Here is a 19,413-nt window from a genome sequence, read left to right on the forward strand (position 1 = left end):
AACTTAACTAGCTCGCCTATACCCAAGATCTGGCCTCTGTGTAGTAAGTATGTGATGTGTGTAGTAAGTATGTGAGTTTGTATTTTGAGAAATAGAATGTAAAACTAAATGTATATTTGATATAAATTTAGTAAATGATTAATTAAGTTGGTCAGGTGGAATTATCTAAAATTAGGGCCTACTACCCAATCCATAAGCAAAAAATAATATTTTTCATTTAAGAATATAAATATATTTTAGTAATTTTTATAAATATAATATTTTTTATCATAAAGAGCTTAATAATTTTTTTTTTAATCTCAGGATCGATCATGAAGTAGACTCTCTACTTTAAATACTTATTTTTAGGGTAATATCAAATAAATACTTATGTTTGAAATTCCCTTAATCTCAATCTGTCTTAATTAAATTAGTGAAACTTTTATACCAAACACTCCATTAGAGGTTGAGGTTTTGGGTGAAGAGTTAAAATTTGACATTTCTAAAATATATATATATATATATATATATATATATATAAGAATGATGCATATAAAAAATATTATATAGAAGTCTAATAGTTTATTTTTAGTGTGGTCATAAGTATAAGTATAGTGGTTTCAAACATCTTCAAACAAAAAAAATCCCAAGTTTAAATCTCATCTTCTAATAATATCAACAACAACAACAACAACAAAAAATGTTTATTTTTAATTAGTTTTGAAGAAATATGAAAATATTACTCTTAAACAACTAGATAAAACTTATATTTATAGCCTAGATTGAACAATTATTTATTAGTTTTTAAATTATTTTTTTTAAAAAAATGGAGCATGTACAAACTTTTCACTTCTATTTTGTTTAATGGATTTTAAATCCAACTTTCCTATTACATGAACCCTCCAATTTATGTGTCTATTCAAATAAATAAATAAATAAATAAATAAAAATAAAATTAAAATGGTCTTTTTTTTTTAACAAATTATTTTAGTTGTACTTATATTTTGCTGACTCTAATGAACAAAAGAGACACGTGGTAACTTATTAGTTAAGAAAAGTACAATTAGTTAAACCATATACTAATAAATATAAATTATTAATAAAAGACCCCCTAAGATCCAAACCAACTAATAAAACACACAACTTTTTTCCATAAATAAAATAAACAAACTAAACATAAAATATAACACGAACACCGACAGTGTCCATAGATATTTATCATTTATTTCAATAAAAAATAGTTTATCCAAATAGAATGAAGGGCAATTTGGTAAATTCACAACAATGGGTTATGAGTATGACCATCTTAGATTGACACGTACAAAAAAAACTAGTAAAGAAAGAAAGTGTTTTTCTCCCAAAACCAGGGGTACTATTACTCCTCTCTTTTTCATTAACCACTAGTTTCATCTCAAACTAGGGGAAAAAAACAACAAAATACAACTCTTATTTTATTTTAATTAATTAAAAAAACCACACAAAAATAAATAAATAAAAAATCTTATTTTTATTTCCTACACTAAAATGGCCCCTGGTTTTGCCTTTCATTAATTCCTAGTTTATAAATATGTCATCTTTCATTCACACCCTCCACCAAAAAAAAGTGATAAAATTTCATTTGGGGTTGTTCTAAATTGGCCAAAAATGGAAGTTGAACAAGGAAGAAGTGAAGTTAGACATGTTAAGAGAAGAGTTGGGTATGTGAAAAAAGGGATTTTGAAGAAGAAAAAGAGGATGGTGATGATGAAGACACCAAATTGTGGCCCAAATTGTGAATATTTGAGTACTCTTCAACAATTGTTTGTTTCTTGTTTGAGAGTTTTTAAAGGGCCAAATACTATTCCTTTGCCTTCTCATGTTAACATCCTCTCTCAAATTCTTGGTATGTATTATATAAATATATATGTTTTGATAATATATATATGTATGAATAATTTTGAATCTTGTTGTGATATATATGTTTTCATTTTTGTTGTTTTATTGTTTATCTATTTTGGTGTGTAGTTTATGGTGGGGATAAAGTATAATTAGATCTAATATTTAGAAATTATGAGATTTGTCACCATTGATTTTATATTTATTTTTTGAATAATTAACATTTTATTTGGAGAGTACAAAAATAAAAAAAATTCCATCTGTCATTCTTTTTCTTAGAATATACATCTAAAGAATAAAATAATGAACAATATTAATTAAAAATCAAAGTACAAAATAATCACAAAATCAAAGTACAAAATAAGATATATAGCCTTAAAAATTTGGCCTTTTGTAGTTAGTTACATGTAGATAGTAATCATAGTAGAAAGAAGAGATTATTAATATATATTATAAAGAAAAAATAATAAATTAAATTGATTTTTTAATAAAATAAAATAAATTAAATTTGATTATTTAGTTGATGTGTTTTGGATTTGAATATGAGCTTTATATTACTAAATTTGAATTGTAGATCTAGTGACTTCTTTGCCTACAATTTAATCCAAAATAAAGGTGTGCATTTAATTTCACACGTTTGTATTATTAATTGCAATTGTTATCTATGTTTATTAAATTAATAAAATCAATATTATATATGTATTCTTTATGATTAGAGCTTGAATTTGTAATATTTTCTATTTTTTGACATAATATTTTGTTAAATTTTAGATTGCAATAATAAGAAATTAAATTGTCATATTTTCTTAAAATTTACACTTAACGGTATTGTATTTATGAAAATTTCGAAAATATAACTCGTAAATTATTTCAAAATAAAATAAATTACCGACCATATTATAATTACGCAAAACAAGAAATAAATCTTTTTTTTTTTTTTTCCATAAATTTATTAAAATAAAAAGAAAAAAAAAACCAGGTGGTTACTAGAGGGAGCACGCTTGAGAAAAATCATCATGCATATAAAATAGTGGTCCCATATTTATATGTATTTTTTTTCTTCTTATATTATATGTATAATATAATATATGCACATGCATGACATATATATATATATAAACCATGATATAAGCACATAGTTTATTTCAACAAATCTAAAATAAATCATCACTTTTACTTTTACCGTAACAGCTCTAAATTGTAGTTACAACATTTCATTAGTTCTTAAGTAGTTCTAAATTAATAATTTAAGATATCAAAAATAAAATATTAATTTTTTGAACCCTGAATTTTCCTTTAATGGTAAACCTATATATACAATAATATATATAATGATGCATTTTCTTATATAATTGTGTTGTGTTGTGTTGTGTTGGACAGATAGAATGAAAGCAGAAGATTTTGGGCTTAGTAGTGACATACATTTTTTCAATCCTACCGATGTAGTCAAAGCAACACCCCCAAGAGTTACAAACACAACCATATATGAGTCCACTAATTTTTCTGTAAGTCCCACAAAAAATTTATATAATATTATTTCATTTAGGATAATAGCGGTATAAGTATCTAAAGTTTTGAGTTTGTAAGCGGTATAAACTCAATAATTTTTTTTAGTGGCATAAGTACTTACTGTTTGTAAAACTGTAATTTTTCTTTATTTTCGTTAATACAGGTTCCGTTTTAAATTTATTAAAAAAAGATTTGAAAGTAACTGATATTATATATTTTCGTCCAAACCAAATAATTTAGAATTTGAGTCTTATATGTGTCCTGTTTAAAACAATAACAGATTCTGTACTGATGAAACTGGAAGAAAATTACAATTTTATAAACATTGAGTACTTATGCCGCTAAAAAAAATTATTAGGTTTATGCCGCTTACAAACCTAAAACTTTGAGTACTCTTATGCTACTTTTTACCTTTTCATTTATTACAAATCTATTTACTTATAATGACTAATAATAATATGTTATTGTTTTTTGTTTGTAGTTATGTATATTCTTTATTCCAACAAATGGTGTCATTCCCCTACACAACCACCCGGGAATGACAGTGTTCTCCAAGCTCTTATTGGGGGACATGCATATAAAATCGTACGATTGGGTTGATCAGGAGGAAGCGGCCGGTGATGTCAAAGATCGTGACAACACAACAACTCGATCTTCATCTCGATGTGAGTTATTAGGGTTTATGAACTTTTAATAGTGTCGTAGTTCTTCTGAATAGAATGGAATGGAATAAAATTAAAAAAATTTATGTGCACGCGTGTTTTTTTGTTTTGTTTTGGTAGTTGGGTTGGCGAAGTTGAAAGCGAATAGCGTGTTTCGAGCCCCGTGCAATACTTCGGTGTTGTACCCTAGAAGTGGAGGGAACATACATGAGTTTAGAGCCATAACACCTTGTGCTGTTCTTGATGTTATTGGACCACCTTATTCTAAAGAAGATGGTAGAGATTGCTCCTATTACAAAGACCATCCTTATTCTTCCTATTCAAGAGGTAATTAACTACTAAGTACCCTTAATTATTGTTATTATTTATGTAAAATGTAACCTTAATTAATTTTCATTTTTTTAATTTATTTACACCCTGCAAATTTTTAAAACGATTAAAAAATGGTGTCTCCCTCACACTAATTTACTATTTGCAAGAGTACCGAGGCTGAGCTTGAGCTAAGGCAGGTTAGGCTCCGGCCTAAAATCTGCCCTAACAAATTAAAAAATGCATATATATTTTTTTAATAATTTTTGAAATTACCACAATGTTTTTTAAAAAAATCTCTAATAATTTTGTTGCTACCAAGGGCCTAATTAGTCTCCAACCAGCTCTGAAAAATAGTAATCTAACATATGCACAAAAAAAATTATGGATTAAAAGTATTAATTTTAATATTTCGGTACATACTTTGAGTTAATTGAAAAATATTTCTTAGGTCATATACTAATATAGTAAAATGACAACTTCAATTCATTGAAATTTTTTAATTTGTTAAAAAAATTAATTATAAAAGTTTTAATGGATTGCCAAACATTGTGAAGAAAGAACTCTAGTAATTTATTTATTTTTAAATAATAATTATTATTAAGTATATAAGTTGGATTAATGTTAATTGATTAATAAGAATTTGTTGTGTTATATTATTATAAATGCAGATGGAGAGAATTATTGTAAGGTGGTGGAGGAAGGAGAGAATGGTAATTATGCATGGTTAGAAGAGATTGAGATGGGAGAGGAGTGTGAAATGGATGTGATTGAATATATGGGTCCTCAAATTATGAACACCAAATTAAGAAATTATCTCTAAATTAATTAAACTATATATATGTTATTACATTAATTTAAATTAATATCCTTTTTTTTTTTCTTCTAATGTAAATTAGATTGTTGTAATTCTCTCTATTCGTTTTCCTACTTTTTTTTTTCTTTACAGAAGAGCTTTTACAGGCTTTTGTTTTTTTGTACAACATTACAAAAGTACTTGGGTGTCCAATATAAATAGATGAATTAATTTCTTGTTGTGTCTTTTTATTTGGGTTTTTTGTTAGCTATAATATGCATGCAGCACCTTAATTTCTATAATATGGAAATAGAAATTATTTATACTTTTATTTGATTTAATTTACTTAAAAACAGTAAAGATATCCTTATATGTGAGTTATAAGGGTCTTATATCTTATTTTATCTTAATTGAGTTATCGGTATACATATCAAAGGTTCCAATCCTATTAAGAATGACAACGTCATAGAGCTAGTCTCTCCTAATAAAGTGTTGTAGTAAATTTTTGAACTCTTGACTCAATAAAGACACCTTACTATTACACTACACAATACATGATGTGGTGTAGTAAATTTTACTCTATTGTAGTGACCAATTAATTTGATTAATCATGTAACTTTACTCTTTAGCAGTTACAATTGATAATTTTTTAGTTACAATACACATTATTTGTTAACTAAATATTATTTTCTCTCCTTTAATTCTAAGTGATGGAAAATACAAAGCTAATGTAAAATAATTTTTTGATACTTATATCAGTGATTGTTCTTTGATTTTACTGGGCATTTGTTTTGTGTTAAGAATCATAAAATTTCATCTTAAAACTAATTGGTAATAAGTAGAATAACTCATATTTTTATATATAACTCAAAACTTAGATGAATGAATTAATTTCTTGTTGTGTATCTTTCTATTTGGATTTCTTGTTAGCTATAATATATAGTACCTTAATTTTTACAATATGGAAATAGAAATTATTTGTACTTTTATTTGATTTAGTTTACTTTTATTTAAGAGTAAAGTTTTTTTAACATAACTAAAAAATGATCATGTGGTGCATATTCCTTTCGCACTTTTAATAATTCCATCGACTATATGTCAACTATAGGGATCTTATACATTATTCTATCTTAATTGGGTTATCAGTATGCACCTCAAGAGTTTCCATCCTATTAAGGATGGCACTGCCACAGAGCTAACCTCTCAAAGAGCCAAGCATAATCCCTCCTAATGAGAGGTTGTGGTGAAATTCGAACTCTTAACTCGAGCAATGAAGATACCAATAAAGACACTTTACCATTATACCACACAACAGATGGTGTGGTGTAGTAAACATTACTCTTTACTAGTGACAACTGACAATTATTTAGTCACAGACTCGCAATACGCATTTTTTTGTTAACTAAATATTATTTCCATTCCTTTAATTCTAAGTGATTGGAAATACAAATCTAATGTAAAATAACTCTCTAATACTTATGGCAGTGATTGTTCTTTAATTTTACTGGGTATTGGTTTTGTGTTGAGAATTATAGGATTTCATCTTTAAAACTAATCAGTAATAAGTGGAGTAGCTCATATTTTTATATTTGGCTTGACTTTGATACTATGTTGAGAATCATGAGGTTTTATTTTAAAATTAATTAGTAATAAGTAAAGTAGCTCATATTCTTATATATGTCTCAATACTCTACCATTTATTACATGTAGAATAATGTCTACAATATTTTGAGTTTTGGATGTGAGTGGAATGTGAACTAAGTTTAACATTCCTTCCATATGAAATTCAATTATAGAAAGAGATAGAGTAGAGATTACCCATTAAAATGCATGCATGTAGATCCCATAAAATAACAAAGCTTTCCTACCTTAAAAATTGTCAATCCTATTCCCACATAGTCAAACCATTAAACAGTGTTGACAATCTTAGGTACAGTCTTCCCATTTGTTTTATGGACACGATCCACAAGTCAAGATTTCAATCAATCACAAAAGTATCATGAATGGTAGCTTTCTCATTGAAAAATTTGTTACGTCTGAATCAAATTCTCCAAAAATACACGATAAATTTTTGAAAAGCAAAAGTAGTCTTTTCCATAATAAATAGAAGGAATTCAAAAAAATCATACCTCATATAAAAAGGAACGCCTATAAATTTAGACATATCCTCGCAGATTTGACGTTTGTGCTCCCAATGCCAAAGAGCATGATGGGCGGTCTCAGGCCCAAAGAGTAAAAAGGGTAATCCAATCTGATCTTGATCCTTCTAAGATTGAGATTTAATAGAGATGACAATTATGGACTGCTTTACAAAAAAAGCGCTTCACCTTAATAAGAAACCCCAAATTCTAAAGCCCAAAGTTCCCAACATAACTAGTAACCATGTAAAAATCATAGGAATGAATGGTATTTTAGTAGCTACTCTGATTAGTGTAAGACTCAAATCTCTCATGATGCCAAATCAGATGATTAATAAAGGGAACATTAATCATTAGAGTAAAGAAACTAGAAAAATCCTCATAAAAAAGAGGTAGCAACAAGCTTAGTATTCCATCGACCATCCAACCAAAGCAAGGGGTTAATAGTAGCTTTCGCAAGGAGAAGTAAGACGGAGAAGATCATCCAACCTAAGAATCTAACGAACTAAATAATAATCAACCAAAATAATAATCTACAATCGAATCAAGATATCTCTCCATCCGTTAGAGACACAATTAAGATTAAAATTATAAAAACGAACTAAATAATCAACCTCTTAGTTTTCAGATCGTTTATTAAAAAAACTAAAATAAAATAAAAAAAATTACAATATCACAATTAACTTTAAAAATATTTATATTCTGTTTTATCCACCAAAAAATACAACAATACTTATATTTTCTACCCAAAAACAAAACTATTGCACTTACATGAAAATATTAAAAAAATATATTTCTAAATTTTCAATTTTTGTTTTCTTTTGTTTTGTCTTTCATCCATAACTTATAAATTCAGGTTTAATTTGGTAATAAAATAATGAGAGCCCCAATTTCTTCCGTTCAAGCTTTGTTTGGGGCAAAAACTCGTGTTCCTCAAATTATTAATAAAAATCCCAATAATTATAATAATTATAATAATTCTTTTATTCATTTTCCATAAATAAAAAGCAATAAATCATAATTTCATTTTGGGTAATGGGTTCTCGGAAAATCCCATCGGACCACCGGCCGACGCCTGACCGATGATATTATCGTTCGGTTCTCCTCTCGCCCTTACAATCTCAGGCAATCTATGTATGTGATTTTCTCTTTCTCTTTGAATTCGTACAATTTAATTAAAAGTTTCACCTTTGGGCAACCTAATTTTTATGAATCCATTCTCGAAGTTGGTTCATTGGCTTAGGTTTTTTCATATCTAGGCTCAAAACTGTGTAAATATTTGATCTTTACGATAGAAAGATGAGTTTGGTATTGTTTTCCAATCAATTTTTGATAACAGTGGAAAATGTTCATGATTAGGTATGCCCCTAACTAATTGATCGTCAATACTCAGATGCTTAGTGTTCTTGAGGTGAATAATTCAGAATGAATTACAAGCTGTAAATAGTGGGTAATTGATTATATAGATGATTTTATATGTTTCTCTGTGTTTTTAAATTATTATAGTTTCTGATGTTAAACTTAATGTTGTTGAATCTTCTAATTTTATTTTGTATAATTATTTTAATTTTACCAATGAATGTATGTAAAGAGAAATTAAAATAAAAAATAAAAAATCCCAGATGAGTCTTTTGTTTTTATCATCACTTGCTTATGCTAGAGTTGCTTTCAGATGATTCCTTATGAGAAAAAAAACAGTGATCTTTATCTATGCCTTTGAAGAAAACCTTAAGGGCTCGTTTGGAACGCCGTATTAGGTTGTATTGTATTATATTGAATTGTATTTTATGCAATATTTTTATGTAAAACTATATGTGGTAATAACTTTTATGGACACCTAAATATATAATATTTTAGTATAAATTAAAGTTTAACATAATATTATATAAAAACATAATATATAATCCAATTCAATATAATACATTACAATACGACCTAATACGGCGTTCCAAACGAGTCCTAGTAGAATTATTTATTACTGAAAAGTAGGTGTTTGTACCATTTGTTTTTGAAAACAGGGAGTGAGTGTAACAGGGTTAGTTACTGCTATATGTTGAAAACAATTATTCTTATTTTGAAGCAAAGCAATTGTATAAGTTGATTTCTTTTATCTTTTCCCTTCAATCTACAACCTTGGTTTGTGTTAGTCATGTGATCAGTTATTTCAGAGAAGATGATATAACCATATTTCGTATTGCAGGCAATGGATTCTTTGAGAGAAGATGGTATTACTAAAGTGTGCTCTGCAAATGACGATTTTAATGAAAGTTCTTTCAACAAAAGTACAGATGAGTGTGTTACGGAATGTGCTCTCGTTAGATGTTGTCATAGTGACTTTAGAGCAGAGAACACGGCTGCATCTACTGTGGAGTTTCCAGTGCAGGATGCACCAATTCAAGTTGAAAGTGAATTAGAAAAATGTGAACAAGCACGTTTTTTCTTGGGTGTAGATAAGCGTATGGAAGAGTTGGGGACGGATGATGTGGTTGGTGTGGTATTTGATTCCCTTGAAAAGGCAGAGGCATTCTACTATGTGTATTCTAATGTTCTTGGGTTTAGTGTACGGAAAGATGATGTGAGACGTGATAAACGTGGTTCAGTTGTTTTGAGGAGATGGGTTTGTTCTAAGGAAGGGCAAAGACGTCAAAAACACATTGAACAAGCTGATCGGAGGCAACGAACAAGGGCTATGACAAGAATAGGGTGTTGTGCTGCGTTTCGTGTGAGTTATAGTAAACATAAAGGCATATGGATTGCTAAGGAATTTGTGCCAAATCACACACACGGAGTTTCAAGAATTAACGGTCCTTGGCAGGATTCTCGTTGGCCAACTCAAGTTGGAACATATGTCTTTAGAGAATGGGAACAATCAAGCTTTCACTTAGGTATCGATAAGCGTATGAATGAGTTGGTCAAAGAAGATGTGGTTGGCACTGAGTTCGAAACACTTGAAAAGGCGGAGGCGTTTTACTACATATACTCCAATGTTGTTGGATTTAGTGTACGTAGACATGATATGAAACGAGACAAAGATGGCTCTATTGTGTTTAGGAAATGGGTTTGTTCTAAAGAAGGGCAAAGGCGTCAAAAGCACCTAGAAAGGATTGATAGGAAGAAACGATCAAGGGCTGTGACTAGAGTAGGTTGTTCCGCTTCATTATCTGTGCGTTGCAATAGAAAGACAGGCAAGTGGGTTGTTAGGGAATTTGTGTCAAACCACACACATCCATGGGAACCAATTGATATGTTAGTTACTCCACCAAATCAGAATGTTGAATTTGGTTTAGTAAAAGAGAAGGTGAAGGCACGAGAAATTTGGTTTGTTAACATTTTGATTTTTGCGGTTTAATTTAGTATGATTTTCTTCGTTGCAGGATGCAGCTGAGGGTGAAGGGAAAGGAAACACAGGAAGTAATGAGCAAATTAGCTCTTTGAGAGAAGAAGTTGGTAGCAACCGAGGATGCTGTCTTAATAATAATTGTAATGAAGGATCTTGTGGTGGAAGGAGCAATGAATTTGAGCTTGAATGTGGTGACACAACGGGTGTCTCAGTTCAAGCTCAAAGTTGCTTAGAAAGATGTGAACAATCACACTTTTTTTGCTTGGATATTGATAAGCGTTTTGAAGAACTGACAACAGAAACTATGGTTGGTTTGGAATTTCACACCCTTGAAAAGGCAGAAGCATTCTACTACATGTATTCAAGTGTTATCGGGTTTAATGTAAGAAAAGATGATGTAAAACGTGATAAACGCGGTTTAGTTTATCTAAGGAGATGGGTTTGTTCTAAGGAAGGCCAGAGGCGTCAAAAGCATCTGGAAAGGGTTGATCGAAAGCGAAAACCAAAGGCTTTGACAAGAGTAGGGTGTTGTGCTGCATTTCGTGTTAATTATGACCGCAAGAAAGGCAGTTGGATTATTAAGGAATTTGTACCAACTCACACACACCAGTTGGCAGCAGCTAAAGAGTTACCATCTCTTAAACCAAACTGCAATATGGAAGACTTAGTGCAAACAAAGACAATGGTATAGATGAACACATTATACTCTGTTGCATTCTCCTTTTTTTGTTTGCATAAAACATGATATTGCTGTCTTTCTTACAGGGAAATGTTGAGGATGGAAGAGAAGGGAGCGCGAGTAGTGTTCAACCAACTTGTAATGTATTGTTCTTACAAAACAATGTTGTGAATGAAAGGGAAGGATGCACGAGCGGTGTTCGACCAGCTTGTGATATCACTTTCTTACAAGATATTGGAAGGGAAGGAAGCACGAGTGATGTTCAACCAGTTTGTGACATGTCTTTCTTACATGATAACGGAAGGGAAGGAAGTACAGGTAGTGATGGTCAACCGACTTGTGATGTATCTTTCTTACAGGATAATATTGGGGATGGAAGGGAAGGAAGCATGAGTGGCGTTCAACAAAAGAGTCATGTTGCGTCTTCCTTACAAGAGAATGTTGTGGATAGAAGGGACGAAACAACGGGTGGCAGTGTTCAAAGAAGAACTAGTGATGTTATCCATGGAATTACTTTGCCGCCATGGACATTGACAATGCCAAAAATAGACAAGGGGACACAAGTCATTAAAATCCCCTGTGTCAATGAGGTTGAAGGCCTTCCCCTTCCAGATGATGTCAAACATGTGAGTACAGTAACTGTTAGTAACTGCAATCGTTTTTGTGTTTGTCTACTGTTGTTTGATTCTTCATTTCGTAAACATTATGCAGGTAAGTGCAGAAATAGCGACAATGCTACTACAAATGGTCGGTGGTCTCCATGAAGTGGTCATGGAAACAATCCTCGAAGCAAAGGACAAATTAAAGGAAGCCAATGAAGAATCTCAACGAAAAGACCTTGAAATTGTAAGTTCATTTCGTTACACTCATCAACATTGCACACACACATATGTAAACAACTAATGACATTGGCTTTCCATATCTTAGGCCGAGTTGCGAAATGCGCTAGAAGCTTTCAAGCACGCAGCTGAGTATCAGGGCAGCAAGGAATCCAACCATGATAACCCAATAGAAGTAAGAAATTTTGGTGGTATTATAAATTTAAATGAAGCTAATGGTGAGGAGATTGTAGTTGATAAGGGAGGAGAAGTAGGTAGGCAAAGTGTTAATGGCAGTGACTATGGTAGCAAGATTTATTATGAGCAGAACAATTTAGTGAGAAAGCATTTCATATTAATGGATGCAGACATGACTGATAGGTTACCCAAGAAGACCAAGACAAATTTGTAGATGGACTAGTTTTGATGTGTATAATATATATTAGAGAAATGCTAAAAAGTACCAGTAGTGTTTAGTACCTTATAAGGTGTCATATTGCTATTGGTGCAATTAAGTATTGAGTCTTATATAATTTAATATAATAACTTTTAGGAGATATTGTTAACCAATTGCAAGGCACCACTTCTAGGTGATGCTAGGCACCACTGGCACCTAATAACAATCTTCTATATATTAATTAGGGTAATACTTAGTGGGATGCTTTTTAATTTGTAATATTTTGTGTATATGGTTTTTCATCCCATAAATCTATGATTTTTAGTAGGTATTATTAGTTATGGTACTCCATAGAAGAAAGGCTTAACCTTGATCCAAATAGTGATTTGAAGCTACTCAATATATGGCTCACCTCATGGAATGGCAGGTTTTTTTCTTCTCAAAATCAGCTCCTTCACCAATTGGGCAATGGAGAAATTGTGTTTGGCTTAATATCAACATTATATATATATACATATATTGTATATTAATATTGAATGATCATAATGGTGCATTGAAATATATTGAAGGTTTTTTTTTTTTTTTTTTTTTTTTTTTTTTTAAATTAAGTCCAAAAATTATACCTTGAATTTAGTGACTTATTGAACAGGTGGATATTATAATGTATTCATCAAGTTGGCCTGAGCATTATAATTACACCATTGTCTCTAAGAGTAATGAAAAAGAACAGAACAAATAAATAATAATGTGATTTTAAAGAAAAAAGAATGGATGATGATATACAACAAATAAAAGCATGGATGAAAGAATTAGTTAAAAAAGAAATGGAAAATAATTATACTTGTTAGGTAGAACTGTGGCAAAAGATGTTTGTTTTGGAAACTCAAGTTTACATCTTCCAATCTATCTAATAATGTCATCATTGCATGGATTTTGGGAGCTACAATCGAATTTCGTTGCACACTTACATGAGTTGGGTAATTATATGATTGGGTTTTGGAGGTTTCTCATCATCAACGTGAATCATGACTGAGTGGGTAAAAAATGAAACTCATTACCATTTAAATGTTAGAATTAGCCATATAATGATAAGATGGTATACTAGCTACTTATTAATTTGAAGGCAATAATATATTAAAGTTGCTATTTGTTAACACATGGTTTATTGATTGATGTAGATACATATAAAGTGTGGTGTACTGTGATGTAGAATGGTATATATGTGTGTGTATTTATTTGTATTATTAGTACCATTGTTGTTTAATTAGGGTTGAAGCATTGTAGTAGCTATTATATAAATATAATACATATAGATAATTATACATGATTATCATAATCTTATATATATATTTGTATAATTGATAACTTGGTAATATGACATACATGGCTGCGTTATGTACCATAATTAATCTTTTCTTCTTAACAGTTAATATTGTATTAATATGTTTAATTTCAACTGATGAGAAAATTTACATATAGTATCATTTTTTAGCTCACCCATGCCGATTGCTTTACTCTGAATTATATTAAAGACTTAGGGCTCGTTTGGAACGCCGTATTAGATCGTATTATATTGTATTGTATAATATTGAATTGGATTATATATCATATTTTTATATAATACTATGTTAAACTTTAATTTATACTAAAATATTACATATTTAGGTGTCCATAAAAGTTAATACCACATATAGTTTTACATAAAAATATTGCATAAAATACAATTCAATATAATACAATACAATACAATACGACCTAATACGACGTTCCAAACGAGCCCTTATGCATTTAAATATTATATATATGGTTAATTCTTGCTCAATGGAAGTACGCTCAATCAAGAAAATTTGATCCCCTTCATGTGCCTGCTGGTACTTTTGAAGGGTGCGAGCGTTGGTCGAAATCGGATGCAAATAAGCTCAAGATTAATGTCGATAGTGCCGTGTTTGCTGCTGAAAATGCTTATGGTTCAGGGATTGTTGTTCGGGATGATGGTAGAAGGCTAATTGAGGCTTTTGCAACTTATGTAACTGGGGATGTTCAACCCGAGTTGGCCGAGATAATGGGGATTAAGGAAGCACTCAGTTGGGTCAAGAGAAAGGGTATTCAAGATGTTGTCATTGAGTCGGATAGCCTACTTTTGATCCAAGCGTTGGATAGTTCTATTCGAATGCCTTCTTTGTTTGGTTTAATGGTTGTTGAGTGTCAAACTCTTTTACTTTCTCTTGTCAATGTTAAAATTTGTTTTGTTAAGCGATCTGCTAACAGAGTTGCACATTATGTTGCTCGCAACTTTTGTTTTTGGTCAGGTTGTAATTTTGTAGAAGGGTCAGCGCCTGCTGCTCTTCAAACTCTAATTCTTGTCGATTTGGCAGTTTAATGGATTGAAGCTTTTTTTTTTTTTTAAAATATATTATATATATGTTGATAAATATATATTGAATTAATTATATTGTGGGGGAATTTATCCACCTTGATTAAGAAAACTACATAATGCAATTTCTAAAACATACAGATGAAAGGCTTTATAAATTATAATAACTTTTTTTTTTTTTTTTTATTGTTATTGATATTATAGTGTAAATGACTTTGTTGACCTTTAATAATATTGTATTAATATAAGATTGCAATCCATAATATTTTTTTAATAAGAAAAGTAAAAATATTTTGTAAAAACATGTTTTATAAAACTGTTTTTACTTTTTTAGTTAAGAATTATATTGAAAATAAAAAAATAATTACTTTCAAAATTTTTTTAAACAGTTTTTTTTTCTTAATAATTATTTTGAACTCCGACTATGACCCAAACTTGGACTTTGACACCATGGACCTAGACCTTGGCCCCGAACACCGACCCCAATTGATCAGAGTCGATCCCCGGCCTCTGAATCTGACCTTGACCCTAACCCGGACCCTGACCCTAGACCTAAACCCCAGAACCTGGCCCATGATCCAAACACCGGACCCGAACCTCGACCTCGACCCGAACTTCGACCTCGACCCGAACTTCGACCTCGACCCGAACTCGGACCTGGACCCGAACCCCAAACTTGAACTTAGACCTTGACCCGAACTCGGACCTAGACACTGGACCCGGACCCTGAACATGACCTTGGATCTAGACACTGTGCCCAAACCCCCAACCCCGACCCATATCTAGACCCAAACCCGGACCCTAACCTCGAACTCGAGCCTGAACCCAGCTCGCACTCCAGACCCGAACCTCGAACTCGAACCTCAACCCTGACCCAGACCCAAACCTCGATCCCAACCCGAACTCGGACCTGGACCCCGATCTCAACCCCTACCTCGAACCTGGACTCGGACCCCTACCTCGGACCTGGACTTAGACCCAGCCCCAAACATGGACCCGAACCCCGACCCCAGACCTGGACCCGGCTAGGACCTAGACCCAAACTCGAATTAAATAAAATCAAAAAATAAAAATGAAAATAAAATTTACAAACACACTTTGTTTTCTATTTTTAAAATTGAAAAACAAAAGTGGTTATAGAAAGCATTTTTGTTTTGCAAAACTAAAATTTTAAAAACAAAATTTGACTTTCATTTTTGTGATTAAAAAATTTAAAAATAAAAGTGTTACCAAAATGTCACCTAAATGTTTTGTTTTTGTTTTATTATCAATATTATTAATTTATTATTTTTGAAATCTTCATTTGTGTGTATGCGTGTGCAGTGCATGCATTTTTTGAATTTTATTGTTATGCATGTCTTAACATACACACTTTGCTTGGTATCACCTACACATTTTAAATTTGTATTTTGTTGTCTAAATTTTTAGGAGTAGTTTTGTCCCATGTGATTCGTGTTAAAAATTTAGCAGCCCCATAGTTTTACAAAGCATACTTTTCGATTAGACTATGAGTTATTCTAACTCGAGGAGGATCTCGTATATCTGCACAGTAAATTCATTAATGATTTTAATCACTATGTAAAAAAAAAATCATTAAACTTTTTCTTTATGATTTTAAGCTTATTAAATTAATAATCATAATCATATATAATGTTCGAAAATTGATCAACTTATGAGCAATTACAACATAAGAAATTAGTAATTTACTAATAATAACAATAATCAAAGTACTAAATGTGCACTTAAAAATTATCATTGTACGTAATTTTGACACGGTTGAAAAACACAACCATATTTTGACATGGTTGAAAAATACTCCAATAGTACTTTCTCAAGCATATAGTACTTAATTTTATAACAAATACTCCAATTAAGAATGAGTCAAATTCAAATGCGTAATGTTTATTTTACATATTTTTAAAAGCTGAGAGCAATCTCTAAGTTAGGTTTTGTAGTTTACAAAAGTAACTTTTATAATAATTGCATAAAAAAAAAACGTTATACATATATAGGACAAATATTAATGTGAATACAATTTTAATTAAAAATAATATGAATGATATATACAACAATAAATTTGTTTAATTACAAAGAAAAATAAATTAATTTAATAGACAACTATCAGGTAAAACAGTGCCAAAAGATATTCCCTTGGCATTGGCACAAAGAGACTGAGCTGGTTTGTTTTGGAAAGTCAAGTTCACATCTTCCAATTTAATCCCACTGCATGGATTTCCAGAGCTACAATCAAACTTTGTTGCTATTGTTGTTGCAGATGTTCCTTTTATGTTTTTGTAAGTTATGTCATTGATCTTTATACCAGTCACCTATAAAAATGTATATGTATATATGATCATTAATATATATTTTATACAATTATGTATATCTAGTTATAAGTTTAAGAATGTATACTTACATGAGTTGGACAATTAACATGGCTTGGGCAATAGTTTTGGTCGATTATGATTGGATTTTGAACATTTCTCATGACGATATTTGAGAAATGAACACCCTCAACAAAGCCTTTGCTAGGTTTCGCCCATGATTTGATTCTAATCCCATTTTGAGTACCTGTAAAAACAGCTTGTTTCACTGTCACATTTTGGACTCCTTCCTCATCTATGTCCTTGGCTAGGCTTCCGATGCTAATGCCATGACCAGGACCACACGCCATGCGTTCGATCCAGAGATTCTGAGTTCCGGGGCCGATGGAAACACAATCGTCCCCAGTTCCTACTGCGGAGTTGTAGATGGCAACATTTTTGGAGAGTTGAACGTGGATGCCATCGGTGTTGGGACTGTCACCATGAGCAATGATTCTCACTCCTCTCATCTCAACATTTTCACAATGGTTTATTACAATGTGAAACATTTGGCTGTTCAACGACAATAATCCAGTGATTTTTATGTCTTTAGAGTACGTAATGCTCAAACTCTGCATGGAGATAGGAAAATAATTGTCACTTAATTGATTGATTAAGAATGATTAAACAAATTAATTAAATCCCTAATTAATTTCTAATTAAACAACTATATATAATGATCTATAGTATGTGCATCCAAAATATATATGCACCTAAACATTATATATATGTACAATGTGTATTCAAGTACCTAAACATTACATATGTGCAGTTACATATATGTGTTTTTAATTTATTTCAACCAATCACATTTATTTAAAGAGAATTGTTAAAAAATATTATTGGTGTCTAATACTTTTTTTGGTGTCAAACAGCTATTGATGTAATTAAATAACATGTCTTATATAAATTAAGAAAATAACTTTTAGGATAAATATCGCTAATTTTATCATAAATGCTGCCTATAGAAGGTGTTGGGCCACTAGTGTCCAATGCTCTTATCTAAATTAAACTTGCCAATTAATTCTCTACATATAATTTATATAAGGTTTTTTTTTTATTTATTTTTTATTTTTACATACCTCAAAATAATTTATTTTACATTTTGATAAAATTCTACACAGAAATTCTATAACAACTAACAAAATAATTTAGATCGCAATAAAAATTCACATAGCAACTCACATAAAAACTATCAGAGCTAGCAACCCAAACAATAATTTTTTTTTAAAAAAAAGTTAAAAATAATATACGGAATAATTTCTCTTTATAAAATAAACTTTTATAGTAAGTACCGTGGCTCCGGAGGGACATGACTTGTTAGGATTGGCGCGCGGCAGAGCCTCTAGCATCAAGTGCACCACCAACAATAGAAACACCGCTAACTCTTTGGAAGTTAAGCCAATTCTTAGCACCGCCCAACACTTGATAGTCCTCTGGGGCGACAAGGGTGCCATCAATACGAAAGGTTATATATGGGCTTTTGCATGGACCCTTGAAGTCCATTGGGCGAACCAAATACCTACCCTTGGGAACGTATATGAGGGCGACTTCTGTAGAGGCACACGCAGCTTCCCATGCACGTAGGAATGCGTCGGTCGAGTCAGTTAGGCCATTGGGTTTGGCCCCAAACCCCATCAAAACATTGAAAGATGAAGTTGATAATGTTGGAAGAGCTAACAATATCAACATGATTAGTGGGTATAAAATGAACAGACTCATCTTCATCATCAAAATGTTATTGGAATAAGCCATATGGTATTGGTAATAATATACTTAATATAATTTGATAAGTATATATATAATTGTAGTTGCTATGAATGTATGGTTTAGATGATGATATAAAGATTAGTGTGTGGTTTAGAATGATATATGTGTGTGTATTTATAAAGAGGTTTGGTGTTGTTGTTTGATTAGGGTTGAAGGAATGTATATATATATGTTTGCCTAATTGGTTTGAGTGCATGTATATTATCTCATCTCATTTTCCAATTGAATAAATTAAGCTTATCATAATAATAGTTTATTATCTATATATTAATTATAATTGTTAACTTGCTAATGCGATATATATGTACATTAATTGGCTGCGTTACATAATTAAATATTTTCTTCTTTGCATATATATGTTTTCAACATAGATATTGTTGAATAATAGTGCTAGCTATATACAG

The 19,413-nt window shown here is 30.8% G+C and overlaps 4 protein-coding genes across 5 annotated transcripts; 3 read left to right on the plus strand and 1 right to left on the minus strand.

The window, feature by feature from the left end:
• Positions 1–1,392: 1,392 nt before the first annotated feature.
• Positions 1,393–5,375, plus strand: LOC115724105 (plant cysteine oxidase 2). The gene is made up of 5 exons (XM_030653565.2): positions 1,393–1,861; positions 3,235–3,359; positions 3,845–4,028; positions 4,146–4,352; positions 5,006–5,375. Exons 1-5 carry the CDS (start codon positions 1,624–1,626, stop codon positions 5,155–5,157), a joined length of 906 nt encoding a protein of 301 aa, XP_030509425.2. The 5' UTR covers positions 1,393–1,623; the 3' UTR covers positions 5,158–5,375.
• A 2,770-nt stretch (positions 5,376–8,145) lies between these two features.
• LOC115722274 (uncharacterized) lies at positions 8,146–13,061 on the plus strand. Of its 2 annotated transcripts, XM_030651438.2 has the most exons (7): positions 8,146–8,402; positions 8,628–8,679; positions 9,469–10,566; positions 10,643–11,293; positions 11,374–11,913; positions 11,999–12,133; positions 12,215–13,061. In XM_030651438.2, exons 2-7 carry the CDS (start codon positions 8,662–8,664, stop codon positions 12,515–12,517), a joined length of 2,745 nt encoding a protein of 914 aa, XP_030507298.2. In that variant the 5' UTR covers positions 8,146–8,402; positions 8,628–8,661; the 3' UTR covers positions 12,518–13,061. The 2 variants fall into 2 exon arrangements, with proteins under 2 accessions (XP_030507298.2, XP_030507300.2); XM_030651440.2 differs by lacking the exon at positions 8,146–8,402 and having other exon boundaries at positions 8,622–8,718.
• A 354-nt stretch (positions 13,062–13,415) lies between these two features.
• On the plus strand, positions 13,416–14,882 carry LOC115723981 (uncharacterized). The gene is made up of 2 exons (XM_030653438.2): positions 13,416–13,479; positions 14,386–14,882. Exons 1-2 carry the CDS (start codon positions 13,416–13,418, stop codon positions 14,880–14,882), a joined length of 561 nt encoding a protein of 186 aa, XP_030509298.2.
• A 1,957-nt stretch (positions 14,883–16,839) lies between these two features.
• Positions 16,840–19,185, minus strand: LOC115723983 (polygalacturonase). The gene is given in 4 exon segments (XM_030653439.2): positions 16,840–17,203; positions 17,293–17,811; positions 18,535–18,571; positions 18,573–19,185. Coding segments are annotated over 4 exon segments (1,203 nt in total). The 5' UTR covers positions 18,995–19,185; the 3' UTR covers positions 16,840–16,978.
• Positions 19,186–19,413: the final 228 nt, after the last annotated feature.

Source organism: Cannabis sativa, chromosome 9, assembly GCF_029168945.1.
Source record: "Cannabis sativa cultivar Pink pepper isolate KNU-18-1 chromosome 9, ASM2916894v1, whole genome shotgun sequence".
Taxonomy (NCBI): domain Eukaryota; kingdom Viridiplantae; phylum Streptophyta; class Magnoliopsida; order Rosales; family Cannabaceae; genus Cannabis; species Cannabis sativa.